Source organism: Trichechus manatus, unplaced genomic scaffold, assembly GCF_000243295.1.
Source record: "Trichechus manatus latirostris isolate Lorelei unplaced genomic scaffold, TriManLat1.0 scaffold00122, whole genome shotgun sequence".
Classification (NCBI taxonomy): Eukaryota; Metazoa; Chordata; class Mammalia; order Sirenia; family Trichechidae; genus Trichechus; species Trichechus manatus.
Genome location: NW_004444058.1, coordinates 849,693 through 868,870, shown reverse-complemented (window position 1 = coordinate 868,870; position 19,178 = coordinate 849,693). Strand labels below are relative to the sequence as shown.

General features: G+C 49.1%; 1 protein-coding gene across 1 annotated transcript; it reads left to right on the top strand.

Annotated features, from left to right (window-relative positions):
• Nucleotides 1–14,273: 14,273 nt before the first annotated feature.
• Nucleotides 14,274–18,431, top strand: TPRG1L (tumor protein p63 regulated 1 like). Its single transcript, XM_004384313.2, has 5 exons — nt 14,274–14,560; nt 14,681–14,772; nt 15,146–15,322; nt 16,305–16,458; nt 17,122–18,431. Exons 1-5 carry the CDS (start codon nt 14,354–14,356, stop codon nt 17,314–17,316), a joined length of 825 nt encoding a protein of 274 aa, XP_004384370.1. The 5' UTR covers nt 14,274–14,353; the 3' UTR covers nt 17,317–18,431.
• The last annotated feature ends 747 nt before the right edge of the window (nt 18,432–19,178 follow it).

Below are 19,178 nucleotides of genomic sequence, written 5' to 3'. Positions count from 1 at the left end.
ACCCCCGGCATCCTCCCTGGCCCCGCTCCGCCCCAGGCACGCCCCCGAACCCTGTCCAACCGCAACCCCTGCTCAGGCCCCGGCCAGCCTCCGGCCCCGCCCCAGCCTCGCCCCTTCTCAGCTCCCTCCCCGCCTCCACAGCCCCTTAGCGCTCCAAGTTCCTCTCCAGCTGAAAGTCCCAGGTCTGCTGTGACCCGAATGATTTACCGCGGCGGGCCGGCCGCCGCGGGACAGCGCTCCGCGCTCACCGCAGCAGCAGCGAGGAGGGCGGGCCACTGGGCAGCTGCCCGCGGACCCGGGACCCCGAACGCTTGCAGCCCCCTAGCCTTTCCTCTCCCAAAACCCCCGGAAAGCCGGCCTCTGCTTGTGGTCCCCATGACCTTCGGCCACGCTTACCCCGGCACCCTACCGATCCCGCTCCGGGCTAGTAGCCTCTGCCGCCGCCGTGCGCCCTGGACACCCCGTTTTGGCACTCACCACCTCCGGGCACTTGTCTCCTTATTTCTGGGCGGAGTTCTCGTCAGCGGCTGGAGGCCAGTCTGCACGAGGCCCTGGCTCTGCGATTGGTACTTCTCTCCCTGAAATGTGGTTCCGATATGCGATTTACTCCAGGGGTGAGGACCAGGTAGCTCAGGGGCTGAACGTGGGGTCCCGCAGGAGGTCTTTAAAGAGTGGAGGAAGGTGAACACCCCCTCGTGGTGCAGGCTGTGTGGAACCGGATTGGAGGGGCAGCGACTGGATATATTCATCAGCTGCTGCCGTGCTGAGGGCGACCCATCCTAGCCCAGGGGGATAGGCCCGCCAGCCATCAGCCTCACTCTGGAGGTCTGGCAGGGCCCCTCTCTCTTGGGACCGTCCTCTTCAACCTTCATGGGGTCTGAGCTATGAGGAAGGCTAGAGAATCCTCCACCCCTCACCCCCGAGCCCTGGAGCCCCTGATGGGGAGGGACTTCAGAAGTGAGACCCCCCAACTGTCCAGATGCAATGGAGGGTTACAGTCACCTGAGTGGAGGAGGGGGTCCATACAGGCCAGCAGTACTTTTGTCCCTGCTTTATAAATGGGGAACCTGGGGTCAAGGGGGGAGCAGCACCCCAAGCTGCCCAGCCTGTAAAGTGCAGGCCTGGGGACTGGGCACAGGGTCCGGCTCCAGGGACCTTGCCGCCTGTGAATCAAAGACACAATGCAGTGCGTAGAGTATGTCTAAGTCCACAAGATGCCCACAGGCCCATCTCACTGTCCTTAGAAATCCCAAACACCAGTGGTTGCCCTGCTTGCTGAGGCCCCAGTCGGACTCGGTCTGCCTAACAGATGGCCTGCCCTGCTCTCCACCTTGTCCCTCTGCCCCTCACCCACCCACCCCTCCCTGAGATCAGAGTGGTGGGATCTGGTCCCAGCCCAGGTTTCAGGCCAACACTCTTCATGACCCACCAGAACTAGAGCAGACCTCAAGTAACTAGGGTTAGGGTTAGATACTTGGGTGAGGCATTGTTGGTTCAGTGGTAGAATTCTTGCCTCGCATGTCAGAGACCTGGGTTTGATTTTCTGCCAATGCACCTCATGCACAGCCACCACAAGTCTGTCAGTGGCGGCTTGCGTGTCACTATGATGCTGAACACATTTCAGCAGAGCATCTAGACTAAGAGGGACTAGGAAGAAAGTCCTGGTGACCTACTTCCAAAAATCAGTCAATGAAAACCGTATGGATCACAATAGTCCAATCTGCAATTGATCATAGGGATGGCGCAGGACCAAGTAGTGTTTCGTTCTTTTGTGCATGGGGTCACCATGAGTCGGGGCCAACTCAATGGGAGCTAACAACAACCACAGAGCCTACCCCAAGAAAGCCTCCCCTGGTTCGTGGCCTAATTCTGAATTTGTGGGTCTCTTCCCCACACCCCACCTTACGAATGTCCCATCAGGTCCACCCACTTTTCCACATCTTTACAGCTCACCCCTTCTCTTCCAGAACTATACTTGGCACAAAATGGACAGCCGAATTAATTACTATCTTTAAGAATGTTCACCAGCTACTCCCCTGAATTCCATGCTACCCCAGGGGGCCAAGGGGTGTGGGTGGATAGATGATTAATGGTTTCAGAAAAGTCTCCAGCTTGAACGAAAGACTTCTGATAGATCCTTCTGGTGAAAAAGGAGGCCTCTGGGCAGGGGAGGAGCCAGGTTTTGTGGGACTTGCAACATATAAAAATTGAAGGCCCTTTTTAAGAAAAGTTATACAATAATATGTGATTTTACTATTTTTACAAAAATAGACAACTTTGTGCACAAATGTCTAACCTCTATACACACACACACACACATAAACATACACACTTGGGTTGGAAGGGTCCCTGAACTGATTTCCCAGGGCTGCCATAACAAACTATCACAAACTGGTGGCTTCAGACAGCAGAAGTGTATTCTTTCACAGTTCTGGAGGCCAGAAGTTCAAAATCAAGGTGTCAGCAGGGCCGTACTCATTCCAAAGGCTCTAGGGAAGGATCCTTCCTTGCCTTTTCCAGCTTTTGGTGGCCCCAGACATTCCTTGGCTTGTGGCAGCATCACTCCAATCTCTGCCTCATGCAGTCTTCCCTCTGTGTATCTCTTTTTCCCTTCTTCTCTTCTTTTAAGGACACCAGTCATATTGGAGTGGAGCCCTGGTGGCATAGTGGTTAAGAGCTGGGCTGCTAACCAAATGGTCGGCAGTTCGAATCCACCAGTCGCTCCTTAGAAAGCCTGTGGGACAGTTCTACTCTGTTCTATAGGGTCACTATGAGTTGGAATCAACCCGACAGCAACAGGTTTGGTTTGGTTTGGTTTGGTTTAGTCATATTGGATTAGGATCCACCCTACTCCTGTATGACCTCATGTTAACGAATTACATCTGCAAAGACCCTATTTCCAAACAAGGTCACATTCACAGGTACCAGGGATTAGAAGTTGAACATATCTTTTTGGGGAACACAGTGTAACCCATAAAAGTCCCTGAAATGTAACTTCATTGACCTCACAGTGAATCCGACTCTGCCCTCACCCCCTGCCCCAGGCACCGAGTCCAGTGCCAGGTACACCGTCCTAAGATAGGGGCCAGGTGTGTGCAAGAAGAGGGCTGGCATTTCCTGCTGGGCATCCCTCTAGGGGTCTGTGTGTAGCACCGCTGAGGATGCCCAGCCTCTCCCCACATGCCAGTCCAGGTGGGGGGAGTCCACATGGGAGAGGTCTGTGGCCTTCCCAGGCCCCCAAACAAAGCTGTCATTCTCAAGCCCATGTTGGGATGAATGAAACACCTGCCCGGAGCTCACCTCTCAAAGGAAGGCCCCCTCCCAAAGACTCACGGAGAAGAGGAGGCCCTGGGTGGTTCTGGCATCCACAAGCCCTGCCTCTTGCCCACCCTGAGTCCGTCTCCTCTGCACAGGCTGAAACCAGAAGGAAAGACCAAGGACGATTGTCTAAGTTCTGAAATGTGCCCACCTGCACAGATGATATGTCATCAAAGACGACACTAAGATTTCACACTTGAAAAAAGTAATCAAATTGTACATGTGTATTTAAGACACTTTAATAGGTGGATTTAAGTTAACAATGAACGTGTTTTCTTTTATAGTAATAAAACTATACAGAACACAATAAACATTCCTCAAGTCTTGTCTATTTTTGTCCATTTTCCTAATAAAATGAGAGCAGAGGAGACATAGTGATTGCAAATATTTTCCCAGTTTGTAGTCTCAGCTTTAATATTGCTAATGATGCCTTTGACTTTTTAAGTTTCTAATTTCATGTACTCAAAGTATACAGTTTTCACTCTGCAGCTTCCTTTGTGGCTTAGAAACAAACACTTAGCTTAGAAAGGTCATGAATATTTTCTTATTTTGTATTATTAATTTGTTGCATTTACTTATTTCACATGAGATTTACACTGCGAAGATGTCACTTTGAGAACAAAGGTACACCTGACCCGAGCCATGGTCTTTTTAATGGCGTTACATGCATGTGAAAGCATATGAAATGAAAAAGGAAGACAGGAAAAGAATTGATGCATTTGAATTGTGGTGTTGGCAAAGAGTATTGAATATACCGTGGACTGCCAGAAGAACCAACAAATCAGTCTTAGAAAAATACAACAATCATGAAGATGGTACAGGACTTGGGGGGCCCTCTCTGAGCTCCCAATCTTTGCTGTTGTTGTTACCTCTGACTCATAGTGACTTTGCAGATAAGAGAAGAAAATATTGCCCGGTTCTGCACCACCTTCATGATCTTTGATATGTTTGAGCCCCTTCTTATGGCTTTTGTGTCAATTCATCTCATGGAGGGTTTCCCTCATTTTCATTGACCCCCTACTTTAACATCCATGATGTAAGAGGGGAATAACTTGTTTCTCCAGCTAATTAGCCTGTTGTTTGGGCATCATTTGCTGGCCAATTCCCTCCTTCCACTGTGAAATAATATCTTCATCCCGTGCTAATCACACATAGAATCTGTCTCTGGGTATTTCCACTGATTTTTATTCCAACCTCACATAGTTTTAACTCTTTACCCTGCCTCGCTGGCTGACTGTAAGTGTTGAACGAGTTTACATGGGCGCTTACCACAGTACCTGTCCCACAAGGAAGGCTACAAAAGTGTCGGCCATTGTTATTCTTATTATAGCTTATTAATAAGATGCTTAAATGACTGTAAAGAAAATACCCTCCATTACTCTGTTTTCCCCAAAATTTTGTTGGTACTTTTTCCCCCTCATTCTCCCAAATCGATTTTGCAATCACTTTATCCAGTTCCTTCAAAGTTGCATTGGACTTTCTATTGCAATTGCGTTAACTTAGGAATGGACATTTTCACAGTAATCAAAGTTTGAGAAGGATGAAAATTGTAAGGGGAAGATTCACTTTCTGATAATAAGAAGGAAGGGGGTGGGTAGTGAAACGGCTTGCATCTGGGACTGTTGGGATACACTGACCCCTGGTGTAGGATGGAGGTATTAAAACTCACAGTCCCCACTGCTGGGCCCATTGGGCCTCCATATTGTCGTCTTTCAAAATGGTGGCTTCCCGTGGCTTCAAGACACCCACTGAGCCAAAGCTGGAGCTAAAAGAGAGTGTGTGCCCGCGTCTGGTCTCAGATCCCAGCCCAAATTCCCACCCCGAAAGCCTGTAGCGAAACTATAGAAAGTCATCTGTATTTCATCTTCGGAGCCATCCCAACTAATAGATTTGCTGAATTGACTTATGTGTATGATAGGGCAAATATGTTTTTGTGTTTTGCACATGGGAAGAGCATGAATTTGAGGGAGCAAAAGGATGAAGTGTTATGGGTTGAATTGTGTCCCCCCCAAAATCTGTATTGAAGTCCTGGTCCCTATACCTGTAAATGTGATTCTGTTTGTAAATAAGGTTTTCTTTTGTTATGTGAATGGAGTCCTACCCAAGTAGGGTGGGTCTTAAACCTAATCACTTCTGAGTTATAAAAAGAGCAGAATAGATACAGAGACACACACAGGTGCCAAGGAACACTTAGGATCTCCGGCAGACACCAGTAACAAGGAGCAAGGCTGATAGCAGGAATTGACATGACCAAGACCCTGATCTGGACTTTTAGCCCCCTGAACTGTGAACAAATAAATTTCTGTTCTTTAAAGCCACCCACTTGTGGTATTTCTGTTACAGCAGCACTAGCAAACTAAGACATATGGCACAGACACAATTTGGTTATCACAATCCTGAGCATTTGTGGGATGCCCCAACACCAAATATGAGGCACTCACCCTCAGACCAGGAAGAGGCTCACTGAGCAGCAGCTGTCCAGATGGGGAGCCACGTAATTACCAGGGGCCCCAAGACTCCTCCCACCACACACACTTCCCTGCTGGCCTGGCTCAATCCTCTCGCTCCTCTCCTTATGTATCACCACCCTGTCGCAAATGCCTCAAGTCTGATAGGACGCTAATTAGCCCACGGTGGTATCAAGGTTAGTCCCTGGGTAGTGCAAATGGTTGAAGTGCTTAGTGGCTAACTGAAAGGTTAGAGGTTCAAGTCCACTCAGAGCCACCTCGGAAGAAAGGCCTGGCAATCTACTTCCAAAAACTCAGCCACTGAAAATCTATGGAGCACAGTTCTGCCCTGACACACATGGGGTCGCCCTGAGTCGGAGTTGACTCAGTGGCAACTGGTTTACTGGTTGGTATCAAGGTTACCATTCCTGAGTTAAACATAGCATCAGGTTTGGTTTGGCGCCTCATCCAAAACAGACATGAGGAGTGAACACATTTCCATTTTTACATCTGGCAAACAATTGCTCTAGCTTATGTGGAAAGCATTTTCAAAAAACACTGCTTTTCAATGTTTTTGTCTTACTCTCTGCTGGAAAGAATAAAAATAGCCTCTGGCCCAAGTAAAAATAATGTGGGTAGTAAGAAGAATCAAACCACCAGCTTGGCTGATAACTCCTGGTGTTAATTTCCAAAGCAAACCGTTCCTTCCTACTTTCCAAGAGTTGGCTGCTGGGCTGTGTCTTTTCCGAGGTTTTGCTCTAATCGCTTTGAGAGTTGAAAGAGATGGTCACACAGAAAAAGGTTCAAAACAGTCTTTTAAAACTTCCTGAACTAACATTTTTGTCCATCCGAGAATAAATTCTTATCTGAATTTTTCCAAACATTTCTCATGAGAGCAAGCAAATTAATTAATGCCAAAATTTCAGGCCCTCAGATAGAAGGGCCGCATGAATGCAAAGTGTCCATCGTAATCTGCAAGGTCAGTAGTATGGATGGCGCCTTCACTGATTTCCACAAACTTTACCCCACAGAGAGATCACATTAATCCGGCATCATTTCTGGTTATAGCCAGAGATAGGGAAAACCCTTTAGATAAGAAAAGTATCGCATCTGAAACCTTAAACTAAATATTTTATGAGTTCATCGGAAAGTTTTTGGGTAGCTGATTCTGAAGTTCATTTATAAATCTCCTGATTTGCCACTAGGAAGAGAAACTAAAATTAAAGAACCTATCTCTGGTAAGGAGCACTGGTGGCACAATGGTTAAGCACTCAGCTACTAACCAAAAGGTTGACAGTTCGAACCTACCCAGCAGCTCCGAAGGAGAAAGTCCTGGCGATCTGCTCCAGCATGCCCACCGCCGTCAAGTAGATTCCGACTCATAATGACCCTATAGGACAGAGTAGAACTGCCCCATAGGGTTTCCAAGGCCGTAATCTTCACAGAAGCAGATGGCCACATCTTTCCCCTAAAGGGTGGATTTGAACGAACAACCTTTTGGTTAGCAGCCAAATGCTTAACCCCTGTACCAGCAGGGCTCCTTCCCATAAAGATTATAGCCTAGGAAACCCTGTGGGGCAGTTCTGCTCTGTCATATGGAGTCGCTATGAGTCAAAATTGGCTCAACAGCACCCAACAACAACAATCTCTGGTGAGCATAAGGTGGGTCCTGTGAGATGGCACCTAGTATAAAAACTTAGAGTCTGGAGCAGACTGCCTGGGTTAGAGCCCACGTCATATAAATGAGCCAGTGGTGTCTCTGTGTATAGGCCCAGGCTGTCCCTTCTTCATAGGAAACTCAGGAAGCCTGTTACTCTAAAAAGCCAGTTGGCACTGAACTCAAATTTTTACACATCCAGTTGTTTTAAAAAATATCCCAAACAAGGAGATTTTTAGCCATTTAGAGCCAGTGGTTCAAAGACACCAGCAGCTCCAACGTAGAAAGATGTAGCAGTCTGCTTCCGTAAAGATTATAGCATGGAAACCCTATGGGGCAGTTCTACTCTGTCCTATAGGGTCACTATGAGTCAGAATTGACTCAGCGGCAGTGGGTTTGGTTTTGCTTTGCATACCCTGCCAAGCTGTGCCCAACATGTGCTAGCCTTTTGTTAAGCATTGATTCCAACACATATCGACCGCTTGTGACTGAATAGACCTGCCCTATAAGGTTTCCTAGACTGTAGTCTTTATGGGAATAGATCGCTGGGTCTTTTTTTGTTTGTTTGTTTCCACTGCTGGTTTGGTTCAGACCTCCAAGTTTAGGTGAGTGGTCTAAGTGCAAATCACTTGCACCACCTTGGAACTTTCTGTCTTCCCAGTATGTGCTTTCTCCTGTGTCTAGTCTGCTCTTTGTGTAACTCAGGAATGATTAGGTTTAGGACACACCCTATACTGATATGGCTTCATTAAAGTAACAAAGAAACCCCTGTTCCCAAATGGGATTACATTCACAGGTACTTTGTGTTGGATGCCATGAAGTTGGTTCTGGCTCATAGTAACCCCATGTGACCAAGTAGAATTGTCCCATAGGATTTTCTAGGCTGTGATCTTTTCAAATCTGTCTTGGAAGAAGTACAGCCAGAATGCTTCTTAGAAGTGAGGATTTGCTTAAACCTAACAACGATTATGAGGATGATGGTTCTGTTGAACACAGGGTCGCTATGAGTCATAACCGACCACAGGGCACCTAATAACAATAAAAGAGATGTCGAAGTCACAATCCCTTGTACCTGTGACTGCGGCCTTCTTTGGAAATAGAGTCTTTGCAGATGTAATCAAGCTAAGGATCTTGGTGACATCATCCTGAATTTTTGGGTAGACCTTAAATCCAGTGACCGATGACCTTATAAGAGAAAGGAGAGGGAGATTTGCAACACAGAGAGAGAGGAGACGACCACGTGAAAACAGAGGCAGAGACTGGAGTGATGCAGCCACAGTGAAGGAATGCCAAGAATTACCCGCAGCCCCAAGAAGCTAGGAGAGAGGCATAGAACAGATGCTCCCTCAGAGCCTCCAAAAAGAACCAGCTCTGCCAACACCTTGTTTTTGGCCTTCTGGTCTCCAGAACTGTGAGAGAATACATTTCTGTTGCTTTAAACCACCCATATGTAGCAATTTGTTGCAGCAGTTCCAGTAATCTAATATAAGGAGTGAGCCAGCCTTGTGCTGTGACATTCCACAGACCCCTTTCCTTCCTGGGCCTTCTCAGCACCACCCACGTGCGGGACCAGACAGAGCTCCCCAAGAGGGGAGTTGGGGAGACTTAGAATTTTATTGCAGAGTAGGCTTTGTGCAATTCTCCAGCACAGTCCTTGTGTTTCTCAGTGTGACCGTTAGTTTTATGTGTCAACTTGGCTAGACTATGGTTCCCAGTTGTTTGGCCAAACATTAGTCTGGTCGCTGTCATGGAGTAGTTACATGTGGTTAAATTGATCGGCCTTGGGTAGAGCAGATTGCCTTCTGTAATATAACGTCATGTCATATCAGTCATGTTATGTCACAGAAAGTAACGTGACAAAATCACTTTCCATAAAGAAATCTAATAGAATGTAATCAGTCAGTTGAGGTCATACCAGGGTAGGGAGGATCCTAACCTAATCACTTCTGAGTTACAGAAGGCCAGAACAGACGTAGAGACCCTCACAGGGGGAAGACAGATGCTGCGTGAGGGCCCATCTACAAGCAAAGAAATGCCAAGAATTGCCAGCAGACACCAGAAACTAGGAGACAGGCCAACAAAAGGAAGCAGCAGGGCTGGGACCCTGATTTGGACTTTTAGCCTCCAGAACTGTGGGAAAATAAATTTCTGTCCTTTAAAGTCAACCACTTATGGGATTTCTTCACCACCAAAAAAACCCCACTGCCATAGAGTCAATTCCGACTCATAGTGACCCCATAGGGTTTCCAAGGCTGTTAATCTCTACGAAGCAGACTGCCACATCTTTCTCCCAAGGAGCCATTGGTGGTTTCAAACCACTGACCTTCCGGTTAGCAGTCAATCACTTTAACCACTGCGCCACCAAGGCTTCTCCACTACAGCACTAGAAAACCAAGACACCCAGGGACAAAACTTGAGCACAAAGCAGTCTGTGTCCCACCCTCGACCTTCACCTGCCAGGTGGACCAGAACGAGATCCAGTGCTCCAGGCCCAGTCAATGTCTTTTCCAAGACCTCCTTGCCCCCAAACTGAACCCGGTGGCCCCAGCGATCTCCTGGCTACCACTGCCCAAGAGAAGCACACCAACCTTCCGCACGGGATCGCCCCATTGTCCCTGCAGCCCCCAGCTAGTCGCAAAGAGACCACTCGGGGTCACCTGGTCACAGCAAGGTGAGTGGCAGGCTGGAGGCAGAGTGAAACCATCCTCTAGGTCAAGTACAGGAAGTGAGGAAAATCCCCATCAAAACAATTCAGTTTTTCAAAGCTGTGCAGGAGCTGTATCCTGGGCTGATGTTCCACATCCTGCTCTTGAGCCTTACAGCTGAGATGTTTGGAAGCCTGCCCACTTCTCCCCCAAGATAACACCCCCTTGTCTGCTGGGGAGGATCTATCTTTGTTGGAGTTGCTTCAGCTCCTGCTGTGACTTGCCAAAGTCAAATAAATGCAGTCACTAAAACACGCTATCTGTGGGCTCTTAAAGCATGTGGCCAGAGGCCCCAACAGCCGCCCAGCATGGTCCAGCCTCTGACGCAGCCCTGGGGCCAGCTGGGTCAGCACCCTGTTCCCTCAAGGAGGGAGAGGCTGAGAAACTTCCCTCCAGCATCACCCAGAGTGGAAGGTGAGCTCCACCCATGGATCCAGCAAATGGGAATATTGTCCAACCTTGTAGTTCAGGCAAGGGAACAGAACGCATCAACCTACAACCTAGGGCAGCAGGTGCTGGCACCGCAGCATGGCGACCCCCTGTCTTAGTTTCTTACTGCTGCTGTAACACAAATACCACAAGTGGATGGCTTTAAAGAATGGAAATTTATTTCTCACAGTTTCTTGTTGTTAGTTGCCATCGAGTCGATTCTGACTCATGGCAACCCCATGTGTGCAGAGTAGAACTACTCCAGAAGGTTTTCAAGGCTGTGACCTTTCAAAAGCAGATTGCCAGGCCTGTCTTCTGAGGCACCTCTGGGTGGGTTTGAACTGTCAACCTTTTAGCTAATGGTGAAGCGCTTAACCGTTTACACCTCCCAGGGACTTTAGTGGTGGCTTTAAAGAACAGAAATTTATTTTCTCACAGGTTAGGAGGCTAGAAGTCCAAATTCACAGAGTGGCTCTAGGGAGAAGCTCTTCTTTGTCTCTTTCAGCTTCTTGTAGCTGCTGGCCATCCTTGGCATTCCTGGGCTTGTGGATGCATCTGTCTCCACCCTCATCAGATAGCATCTGTATTCCTCCTTGTCTGCTCTTTTTATAACTCAGAAGTGATGAGGTTTAGGACCCACCTACACTGATATGAATCCATTATCATAATGAAGAAAAAAAACCCAATTCCCAAATGGGATTACATCCAACTCATATTTAATCCGTAAGATCCCCTAGCCACCCCACTGTTCCTCCCAGGTCAGACATTAACAGGTAGGACACATTGATTTTGTAACATACTAAACCATGACATCTGGAAGTTAAGAATCCACACTTTCCAGCTGAGATTTCCGCAGGAAGATGAGATAAATAATGACTTCATCGTGTGCTTAAAGAAACCCTCAGCGTGTTAAACTGTGAGACTTTACAGCCAAGCCCAGACACCACCTTGGCCTTCAGGATGGAAGTGAGCGATGCTGCCGTCTGCTGATGGGAATGGAAATAGCCTTGAAAAACCAAAAAAACCAAACCCGTTGCTGTTGAGCTGATTCCGACTCACAGTGACCCTATAAGACGAGACTGGGCTGGCCTTGTTCTCCTGTATCTTGAATGTCATTCTCTCTGCAAACACTTACCGAGCATCTCTATGAACCAGGGCTGTGCAGGGGATACAAAAATTCTACTTTTAATTGTTATTAATTACCATCGAGCCAGCATCAAGTCATGGTGACCCCATGTACAACAGAATGAAACATTGCCCGGTCCTGTGCCATCTTCACAATTGTTGCTATGCTTCAGTCCATTGTTGTGGCCAGTAGGAGGCTCACTTCCAGCACTGTATGTGGAATATTTACAATATTCTGTTGTGCACCATTGGGTGTTCATTGGCTAATTTTCAGAAGTAGATGGCCAGGTCTTTTTTCCTAGTCTGTCTTTCTCTGAAAGCTCCGCTAAAACCTCTCTACCATGGGTGACCCTGCTGGTACTTGAAATACTCCTGGCATAGTGTCTCAGTTTCTTAGTGCTGCTGTAACAGAAATACCACAAGTAGGGGGCTTTAAAGAACAGAAACTTATTTTCTCACAGTTCTGGAGGCTAGAAGTCCAAATTCAGGGCACCGGCTCTAGCAGAAGTCTCTCTCTCCGTCATCTCTGGGGGAGGATCTCTTTCAGTTTCTGTAGACCCGGGATTCCTTGATTCCTTGGCGATTTCCACGTGGCACGTATCTTCCCCTCCATTTGTGCTAGTTTCTCTGTGGCTTATCTGCTCTTTTTACATCTCAAAAGTGAGTAGGTTTAAGATACACCCTACGTTGATGTGGCCTTATTAACGCAACAGAAAAACCCTATTCCCGAATGGCATTACATCCACAGGTATAGGTGTTAGGATTCCAACACATTCAATCCATAGTTCCCAGCATCATAGCAATATGCAAGCCAGCACAGAAGAACAAACTGAGAGACAGGTGGTGGCTATTTTTATTAGCAAGCATTCATTGAGTAAAAGTAGCCCTGGTTGCACAATGGTTAAGTGCTTGGCTGTTACCCGAAAGTTTGGTGGTTTACACCCACCAGCCACTCTGCAGGAGAATGATGTGTAAGTTTCCTTCCATGAAGGTTAAAAACCCATTGCTGTCGATTCTGACTCATGGCTTCAGAAAGGCCCAGGTGAAAATCCTACCGGCTCCTGAAAGGAGGCCACTGGCCTGGGGAAGCTCAGATGCAATTCTTGTGCCCCAGAGAACAGGGGGCTGGGGAGACGTGACTAGAATAAATCCTTACTGGGCCCTTGCTGATGTGACCTTGGCAAATGACTTGAGCCCCGGTGCCTCGGTTTCCTCATCTGTAAAATAGGATCATGATAGTACTGCTTCCTGAGGTTGGCCCAGAGCAACTGCTCTATGTGAAATCTGGCTATTGTTATCTAGGTACAAGGGCTGGGCCCATTAATGGGTGTCCCTTTTGCTCCTTCCATGAATTTGCATTGTTTGAAGGTGGTGGATGAGACCAAAGGTGTTTGGCTCACACAGAAAAGCAGGTGTGGAGCAGGTAACTGTCAGCCACCCTGGGACCACACAGGACAGCCGCTCACTCTCTGCTCCCTAACAGATGGCACTACCCCTTCCCCAGTCTTGTGTGCACTTTACTCAGAGCACCTGGGTCTTTGACATCACCATCACCTCAGCCACCACCCACTGTCCCCGCCTGTTATGTTGTGGTGGAACATTAACACACACTCCCTACATGCACACATGCATGCTCACACTCCCAACACACACACCTGCACATACACCCCACGCATGCACACACGTACACACAACACACTCCCTATATGCACACACATATACACACACTTGCAACGCGCAAGCACGTACACACCCATGCCCATTTCACACACACCTGTACACACTGGGGCAGAGGGCAAAATGAGTGTGTGGGGGGGGTGCAGTCGGATGTCAGGACGGTCGTCACCCCGTTAGGTGAGGGAGTAGCCTGGGAGGGAGCAAGGGATGCTTCCAGGGTGATAGTGACGTCAAAATCCATCCACAGTCCCTCTTCAGTGTGTTTACTGAACCTTAGTAAGTTAAGAAAACAGGCGTGAGAATATGAAACCATCTTCTGGGATTCTCGGGAGGCCACAAGTACGCATCGAGAACCTCCGCCCCAGTCCGAGGCTGCGCCCGGGCGCTCGTTTTACGAGCGAAGCGCCGGGCTCGGGCCTCCAGCTAAGCAGCAGTGCCCCCAACGAACTCCTCGGCCCCGCCCCCGGAGTCCCTGCCCCACCTCCGAAGCCCCCCGCTCCGCCCCCGCGCCCCTACCCATCTCGGACCCGCCCCCGGAGCCCATCCCAAGGCCCCGTGCCCCCCGGGGCTCCTCAGCCGCGACCCACGCGTCTCCCGAGACCCTTCGTGTCTCCTGGGTAACGCCCCCAACCCGTCTTGGCCCAGCCCAGTCTCCCGGGCAACAACCCCACCAGTCTCGGCCCCGCCCGGTCCCCGTCGGGTAAACAGGAAGTGCATATGCAAGCAGGGGTCGCTTCCGGCACCACAAGAGGCCTGCGCGATTGTGAACGGCGGCTGGGCGGAGCCAATCGCGGAAGGCGGCTGGGGAAGAGCCAATCCCGAGGGGCGGCGGGCGGTGCGGGCGCGGAGACTGGGACGGGGCTGGCGGGGCGAAACCAATCGGGGCGGCCCGCGGGGCGGGGCCAGGCTTGCCACCCCGGTCGCTGACCGCCGGGTAGGCTGTGGCAGTGGCGGCGGCGGCAGCGGCCGTGTCAGGGTCGCGGACAGGCGTGGCGATGCTGCAGCTGCGGGACTCGGTGGATTCGGAGGGCACGAGCCCCACAGCGGTGCTCGCGGCCGGCGAGGATGTCGGAGCGGGCGGCGGCGGCGGTGGCGGCGGTGGCCGGGCAGGGGCAGGCACCCCACTGCGCCAGACGCTGTGGCCGCTCAGCGTTCACGACCCAACGCGCCGCGCGCGCGTCAAGGAGTACTTTGTGTTCCGGGTGAGGCTGGGACCCCGGGGAAGGGAGGGAGTGTAGGGAGCCTGGGACCCGAGGGAGGAAGACTGCCGGGGCTCGGGCCCCCGCGGAAGTGTGACCTCTGCCCCTTGCCCTGTGCCCCAGCCCGGGACCATCGAGCAGGCTGTGGAGGAGATCCGCGTGGTGGTCCGGCCGGTGGAGGACGGCGAGATCCAGGGGGTGTGGCTGCTGACCGAGTAAGCTTGGCCGCCCGCCTGCGTGGTGGGGGGACCCGGGGCCCGCCCCAGGGAGCCGATGCTCACGCCCAGGTGCAGGCGCGGGAGGAGCTGCTGCGCAACCACATAGCAGCAGCGCCTCTTAAGTGGGACGACCTGCTGGAGGCCGGACTTGCAGAGTGGAAAACGACTCGAGAGAGGCCTCTGCCCAGAACGCTCTGCTGAGCGGGGAAGTGCCTTCGCAGTGCCTGCGCGCCCTTCCTGGCGGAGAAGACGAGACTAACTGCCCTTGGCATGAAGGGTGGGCCTTGGGGCTGCAGGCCTAGCACGGACTGAAGAGAATCGCAGAGTTATTTTCTAAAGGGAAGAGGTGACTCATCCTGTTTGCCTACAGGGTTGATCACTGGAACAACGAGAAGGAGCGCCTGGTGCTCATCACAGATCAGTCGCTGCTCATCTGTAAATACGACTTCATCAATCTCCAGTGCCAGCAGGTGGTCAGAATCGCACTGAACGCTGTGGACACCATTTCCTACGGAGAATTCCAGTTTCCGCCTAAGTCACTGAACAAGTAAGTCTACCCAGAGAATCCAGTGCCACTGAAGTTTTCTGGAGAGGACCTTGTAATGTAACTATCCTCCCATTCCCCTTTTAAAATCAGACTCCAGTGGTTTTCTTGTCTCCATTATATAGCATTGTGTAGAAACATAAAGGGCTACAGCTTCAGAAATCAAAGTAAAGTTTCTTAGAATAGAAGCCCGTGATTTCTGGGCAGCTGAGTGCCCTGAAAGGCATTCTGGCACAAAAGACAGCTATTAGGCCTGCAGCAAAAGTGGTTGGCATAAATTAAAGATATTATTTAAGTAGAGCCCTACATGTTCAAAGCAACCTCATGCAGTCTTCAGTTGAAGGCGAAATCTGACATTTTGTCCATGGTGAGGAAAGGTGTTACATAAACATGTCAATTCTTGTTCTGGTTAAATTTTAAAAGAAGTAAGTAGGACACCACTTCACGTGTACACATTTCTGAATGCTAGGTAAATCTGAAAGTTTAATGACCAACTTTCAAGAATTGATTCTCTTGCTTTAGGAGAATTTTCTGAAATACGAAAAACCTAGACATGAATATAGTCAACTGAATTAAACTCTTATTTTACAGCGTTTTATGTAGAGATTTGGATAGGGACGATTCAGAAAGCTAAGCTGAGTCAAAAATCTTAACCAACATTTAAGAACAAAATTTAAAGTTCTTAAAATGTCACTCATTTAGCTAACCCAACTATAATGTATTTCTGTTACTTACTAAATTTTCATAATCACGTAAAGGTTCGCTTAGCTTAACCAAAAGACTATATTGTTTGTCATTCTTAAAAGCACTTAACATCCTTAAAAGTCATTGTCAATGGAGACTATTAGAATAGTAAAGTGAATTTTATACACTATTACTATGATCACTATCATTACTGAAGCCCACACGCCATGCCCTTGTAACCTGTTTTTAAAGTCCATGGCCTGCTGTGCTGAGTTTGGCTGGTTTCTTCTAATCTTATCAGGCGAGAAGGTTTTGGGCTTCGCATCCAGTGGGACAAGCAGAGTCGCCCTTCCTTCATAAACAGATGGAATCCCTGGTCCACCAATGTGCCCTACACCACCTTCATTGAGCACCCGATGGCTGACGCGGATGAGAAGACCACGTCTCTGTGCCAGGTACAAGGACAGACACTGGATACCAGCGTGTCCACAGAACTTACTACAGTGATGGAGTTTTCTAGATCTGCACTGGCCAATACTGTAGCCACTAGCACATGTGACAACTGAGCACTTGAACTGTGACCAGTGGAACTGAGGAAGTTAACTTGTACTTAATTTTAATGAAATTCAAATAACTGCATGTTGCCAGTGGCTACTGGACAGTGTAGTTCTATAATTTGGCCCTTTGCCATGAAGAAGGGCACTGACCCCTCTGGGCCTCTGCTAGAAAACCTTCAGTCTGGGTGCTTACCATGAGCAGACTGTGTGGGCCAGTGGTTAGAAGAGTCCGGCACCAGAAGTCCACCACTTGTTGATTCCAACTCATAGTGACCCTATAGGACAAAGGAGAACTGCCCCATAGGGTTTCCAAGGAGCTGCTGGTGGTATAGGGGTTAGAATTTGTAACAAATTTTGGGGGGACACAATTCAGTCCATAACAGATCCTCAGGATGTGGCTGCAAAGGCAGCTCATACAAGTGAGGGTACCTAAGGGCCCAGTGAAGAAATATGTGGAGTTTAGAGGATTGAAGGATTTTAGAATGCTAATTTGTCGTGATAATGGATGAATTTTCTCTTGCCTGAAGGTTAAAGCTCAATGCTTTCTTTTTCTTTTAAAAGTTGCAAAGCTTCAAGGCTCTGTTAATCCAAGCTGTCAAAAAAGCCCAGAAAGAGTGTCCTTTGCCAGGAAGAGCAAACGCTGTGCTGATCCTCGAGCGTCCCCTCCTCATCGAGACCTACGTAGGCCTGATGTCCTTCATCAACAATGAGGCCAAACTGGGCTACTCCATGACCAGAGGCAGGATAGGCTTCTAGAGGTGTGCATCGGGCAGTGCCTCCCTGAGAGCCAGGGTGATGTTGGGGCTTGAAGAGTCCACCAGACATGGCTGCTGGCCAGGACCCGAAAACCATTAGGATAGTAAAGTGAATTATATACACTGCACTAGCTGAGTATGGACATCTGGTCGTAGGAGCTACAGACAAAAAGTGAATCTCGCTGCCCCTATACTGGCTGGGATTCCATTTCTGTAATTTGTTTTCCTTGAGTGTATCTATTTGGCTTCTTGTGGTTCTTCCCAACCCAGCCACTCTTGCATGTTAATAAATGTCTCTGTGATTCCAGTAGGACACAATGTTACCCTGGCAGCTGTGTAGACGGATATATACAGGGAGGTACCCAATGTCATCGATACCATCGATAAGGCCTGTAGTTGCAAATGTTTATGCTTGGTGTCAAATTTTGTATTTTGAAATTTAATCCTGTTCTTTCAGCTAAGTGCAAAAGAAGCCAGCAGACTGTTAATAGTCTGTGCCTTGTCAGCTTTGGGATGGATAGTTGCTCTTTGTTAAATATCTGACCTGATGTCCCACTTTTTCTAAAATTAATCTAAATGTGTTAATATATCTTTTTCCAGGCCCAAAAAGGTTTACAGAAAACTCATTTTAAGACAAGTTATCAATTTTCGACAGTCACCTGGATAGCTCTGCATATTCTAGTTTTGCACTGTCCCTTTCGTATTCAAAGGGAGCTGACTTGTTTGCTCTTTAAAGTCTGCACTTTACAAAAGGAGCCCCTGGAGGTGCTCATGAAATGCCAGTGCCCACCTTGGTCACTGGTTTGCATGTAGACTCAGGTTCTGTCCGGGTCTGGCTCTAAACGTGCTCGCACGCTGGGCACCTCTGGCGGGCTCCACACGGGGCTGGAACACGCCTCCTTAGGTTCCCCCTGTACCCTGCACAGCTCGCTCGGCGGAAGCACTTGCCAATAAACTTCACGTGCTGGTGAAGCGGTGTCTTCTTTCTGGTTTCCCACCTCATCGCTTCCAGCTGGTGGACACAGCTGTGGCTGGCAGGCAGCACCTACCCAGGGCAGAAAGCTCACTGGGTCTTATTCTTTGCTTTGGGTCTTTTAGTAAAGACATTTAGAACTATGTGGCTGTTGTTCCTTTTTTTGAAATTATTATTAAAATAGATGCAAGAACACTATTTCTTTGATGAGTATACATTAAAACTACAGATGTTTTCTGGAGGAGCTTTTGTAAACTTGTCCATCAGCTTGCTGTGACATGGACATTCTGAATTCATAGAATGGTACTTACTGATAGAGTCTTCTCTTTGCAAAGGGACAGGTGATGCCTAGCCTTAAATAAGGATAATGAGCAGATCCTGGTTTGGAATCCTAATGGTGCCCTGGTGGCTTTCACCTCAGCTGCCTAGCAGAAGCACCTGAATTGGGGGGGGGCTGGGGCTGGGCGCTGCTAGTCTCATGAACTCCAGTGACTCCAGCACAGCCAAGGCGGGGGGGGGGACTCGCGGCACCGATCCTGGAGCCTAGGTGGACACAGACATCTTGCAGAAATGACTCAATGGTCAGGGACCCACTTTGGCCCCATGCTTGTGGGGACCAGCCAGCGGCTCAGGTCCAGCTCACCCTCCCAGCCAGTCTGAGCACAGCCCTGAAGGTGCTGCAGGCTCTCTTCCTCCCACTCCTCTAAAGCAGACCCCCCCATGGGGGGCTACACCTGCCCCATGTGGAACCCAGGCCCATGTGTGAGGAGCCCAGAGACTAAAAGGAAGAGGACGAGCAAACGCAGGGGGCCTGTCTGGGGGAGGGGGAAGGTGCATGCAGACTGGTTACTCAGGCCTCGGTTATTCTAGGGGAGTCATTTTCCCTAAAA

Bases quoted from the DNA above. Each gene is read 5' to 3' on its own strand.
- TPRG1L (XM_004384313.2), top strand. From the start codon at position 14,354: ATGCTGCAGCTGCGGGACTCGGTGGATTCGGAGGGCACGAGCCCCACA. The intron at 14,773-15,145 runs GTAAGCTTGGCC...GTTTGCCTACAG, and splicing joins GGGGTGTGGCTGCTGACCGA to GGTTGATCACTGGAACAACG. The intron at 16,459-17,121 runs GTACAAGGACAG...TTCTTTTAAAAG, and splicing joins AGACCACGTCTCTGTGCCAG to TTGCAAAGCTTCAAGGCTCT.